Raw genomic sequence first — 20021 nt, forward strand, 5'->3', positions numbered from 1 at the left:
CGAACACGCTTCACCTACACCAGCCATGCAAGTGCAATGAGCGGTAGTAACAGTGCCATCTGTTCTCGCGAAAATCCACACTTTCAGCGGTGGCTCTCGTAGGCGCTGGGAGTGGTTGACCTGAAAGAATAATTGAAATCTCGGTAAGTACTGCTTTTCAAATGACAGCTTGAATGTGCTAGAGCTGGCTGTGTGGTTCCATGCTGCTTTATCAATAAACATACTTAATATTTTACAGGAGCTAGATGATTTTGATTTTACTTGTGCATTACTTGTTTCAGGCAAGCTCAGAATTAGCCTCCAGAAATGAGCGTTCAGCTCTAGCTTTCATTCAAAGTTACCGACCTATCGCTCGTCATATCCTCCCATTTTATGCATTTTTTTCTGACCACTGGATCATTCTTATCGTTGCCGCGTGCGGCCGTCTCGTAAGCAACAAAACCGTAGCGCACAAAAGGAAAACAAACCACTGCATTTTCCACAGGAACCAAACGAGCACAACTGCAGCGACGTCGGAAAAATGCCCATTAACTTCGGCCGTAACATCAAAAAGCGTCAACTAACCTCGCTTAGAACAATGACACGCTGCGATGCAAGCTTATTTGCTGCTACACTCTCTATCCATCCGCTGGTGAAGTAGTTGTGGCCGTCCAGTGACTTTTAGGCCTTCATCTGCTGCAGAGTGACGTGGCTTGTGGAAAGCACCAAATAATTGACGATGTCGCCGTGTGTCACGGCAGGCAGCAGATCGATGTTTGGTGTAGCGTCTTCACCGATGCGCAGTTTGTAGGGGTCGATGTCATCAAACATTTAAATTTTCGCTCGGTAACGAACCCGGGTCGGTCCCACGAGCTCTTGAAAGTACGAAGGGCAAAGCGCATGCATGTTTTCTTTCGCCATGTCGACAAGAAGCTCCGGCGCGGCAATAAGCAGCGTGCGCAGCCCGCGGCATCCCGACTATAGCCCGACTTTGTGTTCTTAAATATGGCGCGCGCTCGCTCGCTCGGTAAGCCGTAACTGACGTCACGTGCAACCCATGTATACACCATGTGTTGAACGCACGTCTAGAAAGGCCAACACTGTTGCACTCTGTTCGCGCAGCTAATCAGACCGTTAAGCACGACTGTGTTGGAATGTGACTGATTTGGCACTTGCGTTGCGGGCTTTAATTACCGATTCGCAAGCGCGCACAAGCGAGCAACACGGCGAGGAAGAGCAGGGAGCGCGCGTAGCTGCTAGCAGAGTAACCGGAAGTCGTAAGTTCTTGCTCGACTAATGGACATCGTCAACGCCGTTGACATCATCAGATGCACCCTGTTGACATCGTGACGACCGCTGGTGATACCGGAAAAGCCAGGAGAGGAGGACGGCATAGCTTTTTTTTTTTTTTTTTTGCTTCTGTGACGCGCCCGCGGCATATATCGTTGAAGCGTTTGGCATCTTTGATCGTGACGGCATTGTGATCTCGATGCACGTGTTTACTTGAAATATTCAAAAAAATATATCAGGTGGTTTAGGGGCCCTTTAAGGTGCGTTTATAAAGCCTCCAAGATTGTTCTAGTTAACTTGCGAGTTTTGCAACTATGTCATAATAGTGTTTCGGACAAGTTCAATATGCAGATTGAACTGCTAAGTACCTTAACCTTGCTTCATGGTAAAGTCTTATAGCAAAGTAAATGTACTCCTAAAACTGTGCGGTACAAGTGTTTGCTTCTAATGGATCCAGAAAGAAGCCGGTGTGATGACGACGGTGGGACTTCCTTTAACACGACAGTGTTTTGAAGCGAAAGCTTCATTACACTGCCTCGGGCAGCCATCGGCGACTCAACAGTTTTCACCTTGAGGGCTAGAGGTCAAACCACAAGAGAGTATTAAGGCGCGTTTATAGTTCATCGGCACGCCGGTGAGCTTCATCAGTCGCCGGGCACGTCGCAGCGCATTGGCCGCGCGTCCTGATTACGTTGGCCGCGCCAGTACGTCGAACCATCGGTCGAACTATAGCCGCTGTTGTTCTCGCCAACGTGACATAACGTGTGCGCGTGTTCACGCTATGTCGGAATGTATTTAGGCCTTTTCGGAGCCCTGAAAGGGGACATTGCCGCCGTTGCCCGAGTAGACTTGGGCGAAACCACACCTCGGCCATAGCTCGAGAATGGGCCTAGCCAGGGCAGTGAATCTTTCTCTATCAACCAGGGTAACCAAAGCTAAATCACAGCAATTTTTTATAGCTAAACTCGCAGGCGCATGTTGCTTTGGCGATCATCGGCGTTGCCACTCGTCACCGAGCGAACTAGCGCAGCGACAGATGGAGTGAACGCGCAGGGCCGCGGGTGATGAAATCCGCGAGGATAAAAGCGGAGAGGAGGGTGCAGCGAAACCGTAAGGCGGGAATGAAAAGGAAGGTATGGCGAAAGCATGAGAAGTAAAGCGTGCTGCGGCGACGACGGCTACGAGATGGCGCCAAAGTAGCGCGCGTCATCTAGGAGGTCTGTCGGCTTCATTTGCCTGTCTCGCACGCTCCGTTTGCAACGTGCCGTACGAGACAGATTGTACCCGCCAGTCAATATATTGCGATATAAAAACACGTATAGAGCTGCGCTCGAATTTCGCATTGAGGAGTATCGTAATCATCGGTGAATTTTCGACGATGTAGTGACTTATTTGGCTCTTTGCACAGTAATAAAATCAGTGACTCCACGTGTCGAGTGTGCGATTATCGCGCCCTCTGTTTGTCACAGTCATTCAACTTTTATTGCTGCATTGTGCCTTAAGTACTTCACAAAAAGAACACTTGGCCTCGTTTTAAACAAATGAAGTGGTTGCACCGATAATTTTACGCGGTGCTGCAGCGACTCATTTTAGCGATGCATAATCATTGCGCAATGTCTCATACCACGAAGCATACAAACGAGGAGGTGCGAAAACACAGCAGAGGGTCAGAAAATTTTACGCGCTCTTATGAAGTCGCAGCATACAATTGATCTTAGGAATGCAATTGCATCACTATCGCTTAGTGGTTGCCCGTTCATTCTAGCTTACTTGTTTCTAAGATGCCCTTCTATTATGTGGATATCCCACTACGCAAAAATAGTTTTGCGTTGTAATGAAATTTTCACGCTTTCGTGCTTTAATGATCTGCTGCAAAAGGAAAATGGAAATAGAGTATTTCAATCGCTAGGCATAAGACGTCATGAATCTGAGTGGTTGGCGGCTAATATAATGCGCTCTTTAAAGTTAGTATTAAAGTGGGGATAAGTACGCTTGAAAGAAGGTAGTGGCCATTATTTTCACAAATAGAGAAAACAACGTAATAAGGTTGGCTTTAAAAACAAAAACCTGTCAACCCTTCCCTTGGGGTTTAGATGGAAGCCCAGCGATGCTGTACTATGGTGAGAATTATGTATTTCAAATTATGAATATCAAGATGTGATGGTGCAATTGGTTATTTGAACTATTGAAGAATGAGAAATATATATGATCCGGTGGTTTTCATTTATTTAGTGACCACAGGGACCATGGCCTTATAGTAGCTAGGGTACACAGCCATAGACCGGTTTACGGCAAAGGTTGGCACGTTCTTCATAAACACGTAACCCAACGCCGCGTGCGTTCGGTGCGAGCGCGGGAAAAACGCCGCCGCCGTCGACAACAGTTCTTTGCGTTTCTGGTGCTGCTGCATATCCAAGTTTATACAGCTCCTCAGAATTTTGAGAATGACAGCCCACGAACAAATGTAATGAAACAAAGCACCCGCAGCGCATGCATTTTATGTCAAATATTCTCAGACTGAAATAATAAAAGTGCGAAACAAAAAATGCTTGAGCCAATGAGAGTTTTTTTTTCTACACGTGGACACGACCATCGGAGACTGAGCCCTTAACAGCTTCGCTGTAAAAAAATATAATTGTGCTAAATTGCTACGTTTTCAATATTTCCGCGAAAAAAAAACCCAGAAAAAACAGAAACATGTGTGAAGCCAAATGGTGATCCTGCCACTGTGCTGCCTCTCATAGTGGCGTAAGTTGTCTAAGTGTAAATACAACTACGGTTGTATTTGACAGAAAATCGAAAGAGAAGTTAAGGATATTTATGCATGCGGACAAGCGGTGAAGTAGAGTGACAGTAACTGGCTGCTTTAACTTCCCGGTACAAGGAGAGAGGCATTTTTATAACCAGTGCAATAATAGCAGTAAAGTGAGTTGCACCACAGCTGCAGCGCCAACACAAGCTTAACGCAAGGCCAACACGAACGAAAGCACCATATACAGGTGTTTGTCCCGGAACAGAAGCTGCCTTTAGCGCTCCTTTATCGTACAGTAGTAATGTTCATTGCGTTTAATTCAAAAATATGGAATCTGTTGGCAATATATCGTCAGTAAGCTGCAATCAACGCGTTTCATTACCAAATATTCGGCCCAAATAGCTCACAGCGAAGAGCCGCCGCAGATATTTCAATGCTCGCGGCCGACCGGTCATCCACATTAACGCTGATACGGTGCGGCCACCTTGAAGCCCAATCTGGCAATATATGGCGCGTGCGTCGCAGCGCTGGCGGTGCTGCTAATCGTTGTGGTGGTTTCGGTAAGTTCTGTCGTGCGATTGGATGGACGAACCTTCGACTACGGCTTCTCAGTCAGTAGCTGCACCCGGCCGCTTTGGACGTCCATGAAAGTGGGCGAACGAGGCCGAGGCGCCATCGGAGAGAGTCGCAATGTTTTTGACTTCATCCACGTAGGGATACCTAAGTGCCCTTGACTATTTATCTCGTCTCAAAGCCATCCAGCTGTTTGGAACGCTCAGCCAAGTGCCGCTTCGTCGTCATCTTTTCGTGTGAGAGCTCGAGCTTTGAGGCACCCTGATAGACTGCACTCTCTACGGGACGGGCCCACTTTTCTCAGTACTTTCCGCGCAGCACACTACGTAGAAATTGTGCGACGTTGCACTGACGTCATCATCGCCCAAGTTACTCATCCATTGTGAAAAAAGGCGGCAGATCCCACGGCTTGTTGGAATGGATGTTACGCGAACCAGTGTGTGGGGAGCCTACCGAGTTAAAGAAACGACCATGAGAGCACTAAGACGTAGGCGGCTGCTTCATGACCTACATGACATGCATGTCATGACCTACCGTTTATGTTCGTAATACACTCTCGTACTATGCCAATTTTGGTACATACCAAGTTAACGAAACGACCATGAGAGCACCAAGACGTAGGCGGCTTAATAGATAGATAGATAGCCTCAAAGTAACAAATGTTCGCCAAGAAAGGCTTCGCATTGGAAACACCGCCATAAAAACAAGGGCAGAAGGAAAACACACGACGAGCGCTTTCCTTTATTCCACCATGGATGCATACCAACGAGCTCGCGTTCAGACTCTTTCAAGTTAACGATGATTTAGTATTTCTTCGCTGCAGTACAGATGTCATCGTCGCTTTATATGCACCTCATGACAAAGTCCTAGATACCTATGACTGCATACCACGTAGTTGCTAATGACTTGACAATCTGTATTTCTTTTGCTTACGCTTTTACACTACTTATGGAAAAATGAACAATTGCCTTGTAAGCTCGCGTGGAATGGTCCGCGTAGAAATTACAGCGTAACCGTCATGTGACCGTCTTAAACGTGGTTGTCGTGCTGCTCTGGTGTCAGGCACCTACGTACACGACCCACAGACACAAATACTTAATTTACACAAATAGTTTGGTCCACATGGTAGCGCTTTGCGGCACCCCAATTAATGATTGATATCGAGGTGCCTGCAAAATGCTTCGTATAACTTGCGTGAGATCTGAGGAATTATGCTTCGCTTTGTGACGACAGTTGTAATAAGCCTGTGCAGCTATTTGACACTTCGACTGAATTTATCTGCACATATTACGTTTCTACTGCTGTCACAAAAACGATGAAAAAGGAGGTGAAGCTGCATGCAGATAATAGCGTCCCCCATTCATCCCTCTTACTCTTATTTAACCAATGATATTCATATTCTTTTAATCTCTCTCCATTTCATCACTAGCCGTAATTTGTTGTGCCTCCTAATTTTAGCCAAAACTGCCATGACGTTTTCCCCGTAATGCGGTTGAGACAATCGCGATGACCCGAATTTGATAAATGGGAGCTGAGCAGGCAACAGCTTCAGTTATTTGGAGTGTGACATTGATAAGAGCACAATCTGCCTGGCAGGCCTGAAGAAACCACCATTAGCGGCGCTCAGAGTAAGGTCAACGTAGCACGTTCGCACTTTCCGCAGGAAAGGGCAAACAATCACGGTCGCTAACTACGGCCTGTGGGCATAGAGAATTGGCATGAAAATCAGCACATATATCAGCGTTGACTTTTTGTGACTGACCAGTAACCCCTTAGGACTACCGGGCTGGTAGTTGCTGAGACAAAGGATTCCACCGTGAATGGTGCTATGAGTAGCTAGTCGACTAAGCTCTCGACATGGCAGTTATCCTGGCGAATCAGAAAGATAATGTGGCAGAGCCGAATGCCATGTATCTTTAACGCTGCTCCGAAGCCATATTTGTGGAGTTTGATAGTGGAAACAAAGGCAGGGTCGAGATACAGGTACTGTAAGCGGAGCGTTAAGGTCCCCGTGATACAGAAAATCCGGCGTCGGCTTGGCCAAAAATGCAAGCTTGATGCCCACACGCCGATTTGGTCTCGATATATTTATGCGGAAAACACGAGTGCAGTATTCGCGGTCGCCAAAGGGCGCCGTTATGATGACTGCTCTCATCATTTTTTTGCTTTGTCTTTTGCGCGGTTCTAATTTTGTTGTGGTAGGTCATGTAGAGTGCGGACATTGTCTTGTTTGAGACCTAAATGCATCCTCCTAGATGCTTTAGCTAAATGGTAGTTGAAATTGAAGGGAATCCCAGCAACGTTGTTGGCCGTTTTTGAAAAGTTGTACTTTTTGCACAATTACAAGCAGGGTCGGTGAAACTCTATCTACATCTGTGTGCACTAAATAGCAACGTCGAAGAAAAAGCATCGTTTCCACCCGAAATGTTCCGAGGACCCAATTTCAAGTTGACTGCCAGCTTTAATGCGATTAGCATTGAGGCAATTTACCGATGAACCTTATGGTTGGAGAGACCTTAAAATTACCATCTTAAGTGGGAAAAGTAGGTTACGAGTTGTAATAGAATGGGTGCATGCATGCGCCCCCAACGTCACCACATACCATAGCATGTACGCCTTCGGTCGTTACATAGAAATAATCAGTAAGCGGATCCTCTCGACCACAGCCTGTTTTAACCCGCTGGTATTTAAATATTGGCGTTCAGTACACGTGACAACGAAGGTATACTTTTTATTTTAATTTCGAGCTAGAAGAGCGGGCGTTCTCACTATTGTAACTCTAACGTGCACATCCACAGTACACTCACAGTAAGTCGATAGAGGTTAGGAACGAGAATAACATCATTCCGTCCCTACCCGCAGGATTGTGCTTGAGAACCTTGTGTGACGGGAGTTAGAATCCACACAACCCCTAAAATATTTTGAAATATTTCTTTTATTCAAGGCCGGGGAAAACAATTACTGACAGACATGGATACGCCAACCAGAAATGGACGAAGTGTGCTAAGAGTTTTATTCACATTAAAATGATCACTTTTCTGGAAGCATCGCCTTGCGTTATGATGATAACGTTCGGAGATGGTACGCACTTACTTATCACACAAAAATATGAGTGGGAACACCTGTTCTCTGACATCATCTAGATAATTAAGTATCTTCGCAAATCCCTATCCCCAGACAGTCATACCAATGCATTTAAAGAAGATAACTTTCCTCCACCTCACACGCTTTCTATACGCATTATGGAAACAGGCACCGTACTATTAGGAATATTCTAAGTGCAGGGGCACAATATTGATACGAAATATGCATTCCCCCACCGCCTACTAAAGACAAAACTATATGCGAGTGCATTTTACTCAATTAAACAGGCTAGATGATATACTAGAGGACTCGGCGACACTGTATACGATGAAGTCCTCCCCCTATACTAATTTTGCTAATATTGCAAGCTCACGCGCCGGTGAAAAGAAATATGGTGATAATGTTCGTCCCCGTAGTCTCACATTGCCGTAATTTACAGCTTCTTTGTGTTCTAGTTTTATTGAAGAGTGTTCAAAGAGGCTCTGATCGAAAGCATAAAGACTTCTAAGGGCGACGCGGAAGAAACCGGAGCTTCAAGTTCATAACGTCCCGCATACCAATACGGGGATCGTCCAAATCGTATGGCAGTGGCGTTTCGAGAACCACGCGAAACTTTTGCAGCAGGAGCGTAAGAAGCAGAAAAATCTCAAGTGTGGCGAAGGCTTCTCCAGGGCATGATCTCCGTCCTGCAATATCAGAAATAGGACATGAAAGAGTTCGCCACGAGGTAGTAAACATAACGGATACATAGCTACAATTGCGTGTTCTACAGTACTAGTAGATCAAAACTGAGCTTGTAGTCGCTCATGATCTCCGTATCTGAATTTTGCGTATAGCTCTGCCTCTGCTCTCCTAATGTGAGAAGATGCGCGTGAACTACTGTCCATTCACGTCAGAAGTCCTAAATGAAAGCAACTTGTGTCTGACTTTGGAATAGAGGCTGTGATGCGAAATTGCTATTGGCAAATGCAAATCGCACTCCACACATGTGCATGTTTTTTTTAAATTTTTGTTATAATAATCCTATGTAAGAAAACAGAACGCAATCGATGAACTTACCGACAGAAAATGGCATCCAGTGCGGTGGTTTCTGGGACACGGTAGAACCGTCCTTGTTCAGAAATCTGCAGGGATTGAAGCAGTATGGATCCTTCCAATAGGAGGTATCGTTGTGAACGGCCCACGTATTGAAGACTATCACGGTATCCTTCGGAATGAACACACCTTCCGCCACGAGATCGTCGCTTGTTCTGTAAAACGTGCAATTAATGATACACTTTAAGCCAGCAACAAAACGAAATACAATCTAAAACGTTTATTCCCACACTTTTTGGACGTCAAGGAAGGGAAAATTTTTAACAATGAAGAAAAGTAAGAATTGTCGACATTCACGAACGCCGATCGATTCGTCTACTAACTCCCCGTTCGTGATTTTCTGCGCACCCCTTAGCCGCCGATGCTTCAACCGTCTGCTGGGTATGCGAGGTCTAATTCTCGTTCCAATATCTGAATACTCATTTGGGACTTAATGAAACAAGGAGGACAGTGTGTTTAAAACTACATCTTTTATGTATTCGGTATGTAATGGAAAGGTATTGGATTCTTATTCTTTTAAATAACAAGAGTTTGCAAAAATCCGGGGTTTTCGCTTCCCGGAGACCAGTTTCTTTCTTCACAACAAACGCTGCGTAGAGGGGCCACCGCTGCCTTTCACATACACCACTAAGCTTAGGTAAATGCCGGTGACATACTGAACGAGTGTTACGATAACAGCGAGTGTTCCAGTCTAGGTGCACAGCTCCAGGAAGCGTTCAACTCGTACTCCGTTAGTGGCAACAAAGCAGCAGTTGTGCCGGCTGTTGAATCAGTCGCAGTTGACAACGATATGTGCCCTGGATCTGACGACCAACGACATTCCCGAAGCCATTAAAGACATAAAGTGAAAGTCAACTAACGGCACCAATTGGAAAGTGCCTGAAGACAAACCCACAATTTTAACAGCAATAAGAGATATGCCAACTGCCGGACGTCAGCTTTTCTGCAACCCGCTGGGGTGGCTCAGTCAGCTAAGGCGTTGTGCTGCTGAGCACGAGGTCGCGGCAACGAATCCCGGCCCCGGCGGTCGCATTTCGATGGAGGCGAAATGCAAAAACGCCCGTGTGCTTGTGTTGTGCACGTTAAAGAACCCCAGGTGGTCGAAATTAATCCGGAGCCCTCCACTACGGCGTGCCTCATAATCATAACTGGTTTTGGCACGTAAACCACCCCCCCCCCACAAAAAAAAAGAAGATGCTTTTCTGCACAAGTAGTGTACTATACACAATATAATTATCCCCGGTTCACGGCATCATTGAGCCCAAGGTAGGCTAGAAAAAGCAAGGACGTAAATACGAAAAGATGGTAGAAAGGACAATGGCCCCAGCTCCTGCATTCCTGTTGTATTTCACCCGCGATCGCGTGAGGGTAAAACAAGTTGTGCGAGGAAGCGCGCTCTGCACAATTTGACATATATAGTAAGCGTGGCATGCGATGGCCTGCAGCTTTATCAATCGCTCCCTGGTTTTACCGCGAAGCATGCCGTGAACCTCGATGCCATAAGGTCACCTGCCGATGAGTATACCTTGGGACGAAGTATGGACTAGAACATTGTTGACCACTTTACACCTACTAAACTATGCCTAAAACTGTATACATACAATTAAATACGTATTGAATTCATGGTAAAGGTTTTCACTGGCTGAACGTTCTTAGCCTGCTCTATATACAACGGTTTAGCGCATGATTTTTATAACGAATAGAATTGGGTAACGAATACTCTTTGAAGTTCAATGCGCTTAGTTATAAGTGCCCTTGAAATATTTCCAACATGTATGTATTACTTATGGTTGTACACCACCAGCAATAATTTTTACGATGTGGCCACAGCCGGACGTTTACTTCGAGCTTTGATAAAAATAAACTTGTGTGACATTCTTCCAGAAACATTTATGGGGCTGTTACACTTTCTCTCTACTTTCCTGTAATTACTCGAAATATAGGAGAAGTAATTCGAGAATGCCCTATCGACATTTCCAGGAAGAGATAATACACCGCAGTCATCAGGTGGGCGGAGCTGTCGTTTCAGTGCAAAATTGGAAAATTTGAAATTTTGCTTCTATATTGTCACGACTAAAGAAGACAACGAAGTGAGGGACACGAGCGCAAAAATCTCTCTAGCTCTCCGAAGAGGATAAAGTGGGCGCGGTCAATACACCTACTGCCGCCCAATTCTTGGCCTATCCCCCTTAGTGTGTGCGAGCCATGATAATGTATCATCATCATTATCTTCTTGGGCCTTTAATATAGAGCTTGTGTTTGTTGTTGCACCGTCGTCCTGTGTGCTGTTCCTCGCGTATTGCGGCACTGGTGGAAGTGCTGCGTACTCCCTGATGTCCGGAACTCCTGTGCGGAGGGCAACGCCCAGTTCAAACCCGCAACCTGTTCTTTCAGTGGACACTCCTATCCACCGCTACAGTCACCGACTGCGGGACCTCAGCACGGAGGTAACCGGAGGTAATCGTCTTGGAAAACTCCCCACCAACCGGACCACCCCCTAACAAGATGGCGACCGCAGGACCTTGTCAGGTGACTCTGCAGCATCCTCAGACTCCCGTGACATTTCATGGTGATGCTTACGAGGACGTAGAAGATTGGCTCGCGCAAAGCGAGCGTGTCGCTAATCCGAATCGATGGACTGCAGAAGAAAAACTCGCATGCATCTACTTCGCCCTGGTGGACAGCGCTCGTACGTGGTACGAGAACCGGGAAGCCGCACTGACTTCCTGGAATGAGTTTCGACAGCAGCTTTCCACCACCTTCGCAAACAACGATCGCCGCGATTCTGCCCAACAACCAATCGAGTCACGCATCCAGAAACCGAATGAGAGCGTCGCCATGTTTGCGGAAGACATGACCTGCCTGTTCCGCCGCGCTGACCCAGAGATGCCGGAAGCAAAGAAAATCCGCCATCTGATGCGAGGCGTCATGGAACAACTTTTCGCCGGTCTTCTTTGCAACTCGCCGACAACCGTTGCCGAATTCACCTCAGAGGCTACGTACATCGAACGATTCCTGCAACAACGTTGCCTACCCTACCATCGCCCAAACTACGCTTCGAGCAACGTTTCTGCTCTGGCTACCGGCAATGAGTTTTCGCTTTGTGAGCTCATCCGGGACGTTGTTCGTGAAGAGATTCGCAATCTCCTTGTGGCTCCACTGGAGTCAGTCGGGGCTTCTGTAGCCGAAGTTGTGCGACAAGAAATTAGGCAGGCATTCTTGTTACCCGAATCCCTACCGGAACAACGGTCTGTGAGCTACGTATCGGCTGTTCGTCATCCTCCTCCAGCAGCAGCCTACAACTCATCACCAATTCCTCGTTCTTTCAATGAGCCGCCATGCCCGCCGTACAACGCGCAGCCACTGACCGCACAACCTAGTGTACCTGTGGAATCGTCGGCGTACTTCCCTCCGCAGGCAACTGCAGCTTGGCCGCAGAGCACGCCCACAAGTCGACCACTTGTTCGCAGGACAGACATGTGGCGTGCCGCCGACCACCGTCCTTTGTGCTTTCATTGTGGAGAAGCCGGCCACATTTACGGTTTTTGCCCGCATCGTGACCACTGATACCAGAGCACTCCACCCACTTTTCCTCGAGTTCGCTTCGAAAACAGGCGCTACAATGACGACATTGCTCCACAAGGACACCCGTTCACTCGTAGAACTCGCTCTACTTCGCCTGCACCAAGCTCTTCGTCGCAAGGTCGCAGTTACGCCGATGTAGTCAGGGGTGGCAGGTCCCCTAGACCTCGTCGGGGAAACTGGAGCGACCAATGAGGGGGAGGTTGCTGACAGTCGAAATGCTGCACCATTCCCAACACTACCTGTGCCGACCCCAAAGGAAGTCGTAAGTGCCGACCTCGCTGTTTTCTCAGACGGACACCCAGAAACCGCGTTAGTGGATACTAGGGCCGATGTCTCGATCTAGAAACTCGCCGATAGCCTTAATAAAGTCAAAACATCATGGACGGGTCTCCACATAAGAACAGCGGGAGGTCAATTGATGACCCCAACAGGCAAATGCACGGCCAGAATTGATATCGGTAGCAAGACGTTTGTTGCCACTTTCGTTATCTTGCTGGAGTGCTGCAGAGACGTGATATCGGGAATGGATTTGCTGCACGAATACGGCGCTAATTTAAACATTCCGGACAGGTCGGTTACACTTTGGATGAACGCAGATTCGGTCATACCGTGTGACGATCAGCGACGTGAGCATTTATGTATCTTCGATCATAATGTGACCCTTCCACCGCACACAAGCGATCTTGTGCCTGTAACATGCGACTCGCTAAGGTGCTCCAATATGATCGCCGAACAAATTCCTGCTCTGATGTTTAGTCATGGCCTAACAGTTGCAAGATGTGTAGTTGACATAACTCGCGGACAGACGGACGTCCTACTAGCACACTGGAGCCCTGCACGCCGGCATCTTACAAGAGGTATGGCAGTCGCGTACGTGGAAGAGCTCAATGAAGTTACCGACAGCATGACTGTTGAACAAGACGATTCCGCCGGCCTACCTACCATGCCTCTATCCATTGATGTCGGCCGAAGTTTGCTACCTACACAGAAAGAAAGACTCCTCGAGCTCATTGATGAGTTTCGAAACTGTTTCTCTTCCATGTCTAAATTTGGCCAAACGCCGCTGACCAAACACGGAATTATTTCGAACGAAACAGCCAGACCCATACGGCAAAGCCCGTACCGGGTGGCAGCGCGAGAGCGTGAAGCGATAGAAAACCAGGTGCAGAAAATGCTTCAAGATGACGTTATTCGGCCGTTGAAGAGTCCTTGGACATCGCCGGTAGTGTTAGTGAAAAAGAAGATTGGAAGCTTGCGCTTCTGCGTCTACTACCGCAAACTCAACCCGGTCACTAAGAAGGTCCTTTACCCGCTACCCCGCATAGACGATTTTCTCGATAGGCTACGGCATGCACGTTATTTCACGTCAATGGATCTAAGAAGCGGCTATTGGCAAATAGAAGTAGACGAAAGAGACCGCGAGAAAACAGCATTCGTGACACCTGATGGCCTCTATGAATTTAGGGTACTTTTCTTCGGCCTAAGCTCTGCGCCGGCCACATTTTGGCGGCTAATAGACACCGTTCTATCAGGAGTCAAGTGGCAAACGTGCTTTGTATATCTGGACGATGCGATTGTATTCTCTGCGACATTTGACGAGCACTTGGGGCGACTACGTGCTGTTTTTCAAGTCATACGGTCCGCTGCTCTCACGCTTAAGCCGGAAAAATGCCATTTTGGCTTCGAAGAGCTTCTTTTTCTAGGCAATGTTGTCAGTAATGAGGGGGTACGACCTGATCCGGAAAAGATAGCTGTCGTTGAACATTTTCCTGTGCCAACGACAAAAAGGCAGTCAGACGATTTTTAGGCTTATGCGCATCTTACTGGCGCTTTATACAGAACGTTTCACTCATTGCATTGCCGTTGACACGCCTTACCAGAGAAGGCGTAGCATTCGTATGGGATGAAGATAAGCAGAAATCATTCGACGAGCTACGGCAACGCCTTCAAAATCCACTGATCCTGGGACACTTCGATGAAGACGCCCCGACAGCTGTTCACACCGATGGCAGCAATATCAGCTTAGGAGCTGAGTAGACGCAGAAGCGCAAGCTTCCATTCTTCTTTTTCACTAACACTACCGGCGATGTCCAAGGACTCTTGAACGGCCGAATAACGTCATCTTGAAGCATTTTCTGCACCTGGTTTTCTATCGCTTCACGCTCTCGCGCTGCCACCCGGTACGGGCTTTGCCGTATGGGTCTGGCTATTTCGTTATACAGTGGCAAGATGGCGCTGAAAAGTAATAGCTCATGCAAGTATAGAAGCCTTTCCCACACTGAAGAAAATTATTCCACTATAGAAAAAGAGTGCCTTGCGGTGGTTTGGGTGGTGATAAAATTTCGACCATATTTGTACGGCCGCTTGTTTAATGTTGTCAGTGACCACCACTCACTCTGTTGGTTGACGAACTTAAAAGACCCATCAGGACGATTGGCGCGCTGGAACGTTAAATTTCAAGAATTCGACATAGCTATTGTGTACAAGTCGGGAAAGCGGCATACGGACGCCGACTGCCTTTCTCGGGCCCCATTCGAACCTACAAGTGCAGACAATGACGACGCCACAGTGTTTGTTGCAGTTGTCAACACGACTACGCTCGCACAGAAGCAACGCGAAGACCCAGAAGTGGAGCCCATTATTAGCTTCCTGGGGTGTCACACTTCTGCCAAAATGTTTTGGAAGAGGACTTCCATCATTTTGCTTACGCAACGACGTCCTCTATAAAGTGAACTTTTCTCCGAACGGAAACCCTTATTTCCTCGTCGTCCCACCATCTCTCAGGAATTAAATATTGCATTCATGTCATGATGAAGCAACATCCGGCCATTTGTGCTTCACATGAACGCTCTGCAGAGTGAGACAATGGTATTATTGGCCAAGATGGATATCGACCATTCAACACTAAGTCCGGACATGCCTTGAGTGCCAGCGGCGGAAAGTGCCAGCCGTAAAACCTGCAGGCTTCCTCCATCCTATCGAAGTACCCAGAACTCCATCTGCACAAATCGGAATGGATCTGCTAGGCCCATTTCCAACTTCTGCTACGGGGCACCGATAGATTATCGTAGCTACGGACTATCTCACGTGCTACGCCGAAACTGAAACTTGGAGAACGTCGTGCTGAAACATGGCGCCCCCCACAGTAACAGTAGCTGACAGAGGAACTGCATTAACAGCGGAGCTATTGGGCACAGTTTTAAGACTTAGTGGCACATCTCATCGGCAAGCAACGGCGTACCATCGCAAACGAATGGAATCACGGAGCGCCTCAATAAGACACTTGCGGATATGCTTTGCATGCATGTTTATGTGGAGCATAAAAACTGGGACGAGATATTGCCGCATGTCACCTTTGCATACAATACGGCTCAGCAAGAGACAACGAGTATATCACCCTTCCGCCTTCTGCACGGTCGGGATGTCACAACCATGCTCGACGCAATGTTGCCGCATGAGCATGGATGCCATGGCGTCGAAACTGATGCTGACTACAATACTCAGCGTGCTGAAGAAGCCCGACAACTTGCACGCATACATATTGATCGGCAGCAGGAGAACGATACACAGCGCTGTAACCTTTGTCACCGAAAAGTCTCCTACGAGCCTGGAGAGAGAGTTTGGGTCTAGACTCCAGTTCGCCGTCGTGTCCTTTCAGAGAAACTATTGAGGCGGTACTTCGGTCCGTATAAAGTCATCCGGCGTCTCTCTGACATCAACTATGAAGTCGTCTCCGATAGCCTGCATTCCTCAACGCGTAATGGCATACACCGGAGATTGTGCACGTCGTCCGGATGAATCCTTTATTGTCCGAATGAAATCACTGCAGCTTATGTTTGGACATATCCTGGCGTCGTCACGATGGGAGGGAGGCTGTCGCGACTCTTGGAAGGGAGGCTGTCACGACTAAGGAAGACAACGAAGTGAGGGACACGAGCGCAAGCATGTCTCTCTCCGAAGAGAATAAAGTTGGTGCGGCCAATTCCTCTTGGGCCTTGAATATAGAGCTTATATGTATAAGCTCTATATTCAATAATATATAGTCCTGTGTGCTGTTCTTCCCGTCTAGCGACAACATTTTGTACTAAGATGCAAGTTATTGCCCCCAAACATAAGAAACGGAGCCTCGAACTGTCTCAGCATAGATTTACTTAGCATTTATGTTTAGTGTCATTTAAAAAAAATTCAATAAATGTTTCCTAAATAAAATAAGAAAAAAAACGTGGACAGCTTGCACTAGTGGTGCAATGCTGGCGTAAACAGTGGAGCTAGTCACAGACCTCGCTTCTTCCAGGTTTTACTAGGCTTGGCTAAGTGTTGCTAGGAAATGTTAAGTGCTGCTAGGCACGGTATTCCGAATCGGCTCGCCACCGAAGCGCAGATTCTCGCTTGGCCGCGTGACGCGCTTCAAGATGAGCGGCTTCTTCCTGTGTCCGAATCTTTTTTGGTCGTCCCATGTCAAGAGTGCATGTAGTCGCCACAGAGTGAACGAGAGTTCTGCCGCTGTCGCGGCGGCTCCGAGCTTTATCTCCCCGGTGACGTCATGGCCAAGCTGCGCCTCCACACTTGCCGGGGAGTGGCTGGACGAAACTTGCCGAGCCGCTGCCAGAGGCGTCCGCTTCAGTCACGGACAAAGACGCAGAAAGGAGAAGAATAGAGAAGGCAAAATTTGCTACATTAACATGCAGGTTGGTCGCAAGCAGGAAAAATGGCTGGAAATTCAAACACAGCTGAATGATGAAGCGATTAGCGTGTACGCCTTGACCGAAACGCAACTACGAGATTTGGAGCAGCCGCCTGTTATTGACAATTTTGAATGGGAACGGTGCAACAGAATTACCGGGTCAAGGAAAGGCGGAGGCGTAGGCGTACTAATTAGGCGAGGTCTGAAGTGGCGAAGGGTAAACGAGACATGTAAAGAGCATTATGGATTAGCGGCACATGGCAAGGTAAAAATACGTGGCTGGGAGTAGCTTATCTATGGACAGATAGTGATAGCAGAGAAAAAAATAAGGAATTGGTTGATAGCGTTTGAAGCGATATTAATGAGTTCAGTGAATCGGGCCAGGAGATATTTGTTGGAGATATGAACGCACACATGGACAATTTAGACGGATATACTGATTACAACGGCTCTCTATAGTGCTGGATCTGTGTGATGAACAGAACCTTATAGTAGTTCACAGGGAGAATAAGTGTCATGGACTGGCAACATGGCAATGCGGAAACAGGCCGTCATGTATCGACTACGACTTAGTCTCATAACTGGTCTACGAAATGATAATAGACGAAAATGGGAAAAAATACCCTGGGAAGCGATCATAGACGTTTAGCATTAAAGTTTGGGCGAGGTACCAACGCAGAACATGAATAGCCTCAGAGTTTTTATAAATGAATGACGAGCAGATAACAGAGATTGCAAGCAACATAGAGAAGAAAATTGAGGCGTTTCCTACAGCAGTCTGGGAATAAAAGGAACTGGTGGACGTTATGCAGCATGAAATAAGGCAGACACGGCAAAACAATTGCTGAATTGGAAATATGAAACCACGTAAATGGTGGAAGAAATAAATTAAACAAGCTATAGAAGAGCGTAAAGAGGCATCTAGGGCTCATCGAGAAGCCAAAAAGTTGGGATTACAAGAAGAAGAGGTGCACCTTAGATGCAATACAGACCGAGAAAAGAAAAGGGTGGCGAGTGAGCTGGTGCAAGAGAAAATGAAATGCGCAAGTGACGTTGGGTGCATAATATTCACAGAAGAGACAAAGGCGCCCCAAAAAGATTCTGGAACCATATAAAAGCACTCGGAGCTCCAACTAAAAACTGGCAAACGGCTATAAGGGATGAAGACGGTAGCATCTACGAAGGAGACGATGTGCTGCGGTACATCACAGACGTCATTAGGGATAACTTCGGCACGAGAAAAAGCGTAGTTTAGACAACAGATCCAGCAACAGCAGAAAGGCCTGAGAGATCAAAATTTAGCATAGAAAGCTTTTATTGAAAAACATCCAGCAGGAAATGTCCCTAACAACACTTTTAGACGTTTATAAACTGCGCAAGAAAACGGAGACACAAGAAGGAAAACACACACGACACCACGAATGGTGTCGTGTGTGCGACACCACCCTAACAACACGGCAGCAGGACCCGATGAAATCCCTATACAGCTAATCAAAAACCTCGGTCCAAAAAGCAAGGCACTGCTGACTAATGCCATAGAGCGAGTGTTTAGAACAAAGAAAATTCCTGTTGGATGGCGTGAAAGCAAGATGAACCTCATCTACAAAGGCAAAGGAGATAAGGATAAGACGACCTCATACAGGCCAGTTACAGTTACGTCGGTGATATATAGAATGGCAATGCAAGCCGTAAAATTAGAGCTGTCGAAGTGGATGGAGAAATACGATGTATTGGGGGAACTACAGAATGGGTTCTGGCCAGGCAGTCGCTTAGAGGATAATATGTTTGTACTAACTCAGTGCATGGAGATATCAGTAGCTCAGAAAGGACCTTTATCGATAGCAATTCTAGATATTAAAGGAGCGTATGACAACGTAGACAGGGAATTGTTATGGGATATTCTTCAGCACGAAGGCATAGATGACGATTTCGTGGAGCTGCTGAGGGAGTTATATAGAGACAACCAAGTACAAGTGGTATGGAAGGTCAAAAAGGTAATGAAATGGTGGGAATTCACCAAGGATTGAAGCAAGGATGCCCTCTGTCACCTTTGTTGTTCACACTTTACGTTAAGGGTATAGAAAGACGACTGGAAAACAGCGAATTGGGGTTTGATTTATTCAAATGCGTGGTGGACAAATGGTGCAACAGAAGATTCCTGGACTGATGTACGCAGACGACATTGTGGTACTAGCGGACAATAAAATGATTTACAGATACTTGCGAATATCTGTGGGAATGCAGCGACAAATCTAGGCCTTAAGTTTAGCGCACAGAAATCAGTAATTATGATCTTTAATGAGGAGACGAGTAACTTCGTGGTGCCAATTCAACAGCAAGCAATACCCATAGTGAAGCAATATAAGTACCTCGGCGTACACATAAACGAAGCAAAGAATTACTCAAGCAACCACCAAGATAATCTGAAAATAAAGGGGAAGCGGAATGCAGCAATAATGAAACACTGAGCACTATGGGGCCACAATAAGTATGAGGTGGTGCGTGGAATCTGGAAAGGAGTAATGGTGCCAGCGCTAACATTCGCAAAAGTCATTATATGCTTAAAATCGGATATCTTGTCTGGTTTGGAAGTTAATCAAATATCAGTAGGCCGGTTGGCTTTGGGAGCCCACGGTAATACCACAAATGAGGCAGTGCAGGGTGACATGGTTGGGCCTCTTTTGAAGTCAGAGAAGCACAGAGCAAAATTAGTTTTGAAGAAAGGCTCAGGAACATGGATGAAAATAAATGGGCGGCTAAAGTGCACAAGTATCTCTACATGAAAAGCGTGGCAAAGAATGGAGGAAGAGGTCAAGGAAGTTGGCAACCAAGTACAGGATAATCGAAACTGTAAATAGACAATGAGGAGTCATCAGAAAGAAAGTGAGAGAATAAGAGACCGTGAATTGGATGCAAAGAGTGGAAACAAAAAGGACAATAGAGATTTGCAAGAATGAGAAGAAAGAAATTAGAAGGGAA

At 46.8% G+C, this 20021-nt stretch overlaps 2 protein-coding genes across 8 annotated transcripts in view; both read right to left on the reverse strand.

The window, feature by feature from the left end:
- Positions 1-20021, reverse strand: part of LOC119458466 (cytochrome P450 2C15-like) — a 419645-nt gene that overhangs the window by 150861 nt on the left and 248763 nt on the right. The gene's annotated exons all lie outside the window — the stretch shown is intronic.
- LOC119458469 (cytochrome P450 2B19-like) overlaps positions 7530-20021 on the reverse strand; it is a 261264-nt gene continuing 248772 nt past the window's right edge. For 2 of the 3 annotated variants that reach the window (XM_049671229.1, XM_049671230.1), the window contains exons 9-10: positions 8738-8928; positions 7530-8364 (exon numbers count right to left, since the gene is read on the reverse strand). In XM_049671229.1, coding sequence (XP_049527186.1) covers positions 8183-8364; positions 8738-8928 — 373 coding nt within the window. In that variant the 3' untranslated portion in view covers positions 7530-8182. The remainder of the gene's footprint in view (positions 8365-8737; positions 8929-20021) is intronic. The other variant, XM_049671231.1, reaches the window with a different exon arrangement.

This window comes from Dermacentor silvarum, chromosome 7 (genome assembly GCF_013339745.2).
Source record: "Dermacentor silvarum isolate Dsil-2018 chromosome 7, BIME_Dsil_1.4, whole genome shotgun sequence".
In the NCBI taxonomy this organism is placed as follows: Eukaryota; Metazoa; Arthropoda; class Arachnida; order Ixodida; family Ixodidae; genus Dermacentor; species Dermacentor silvarum.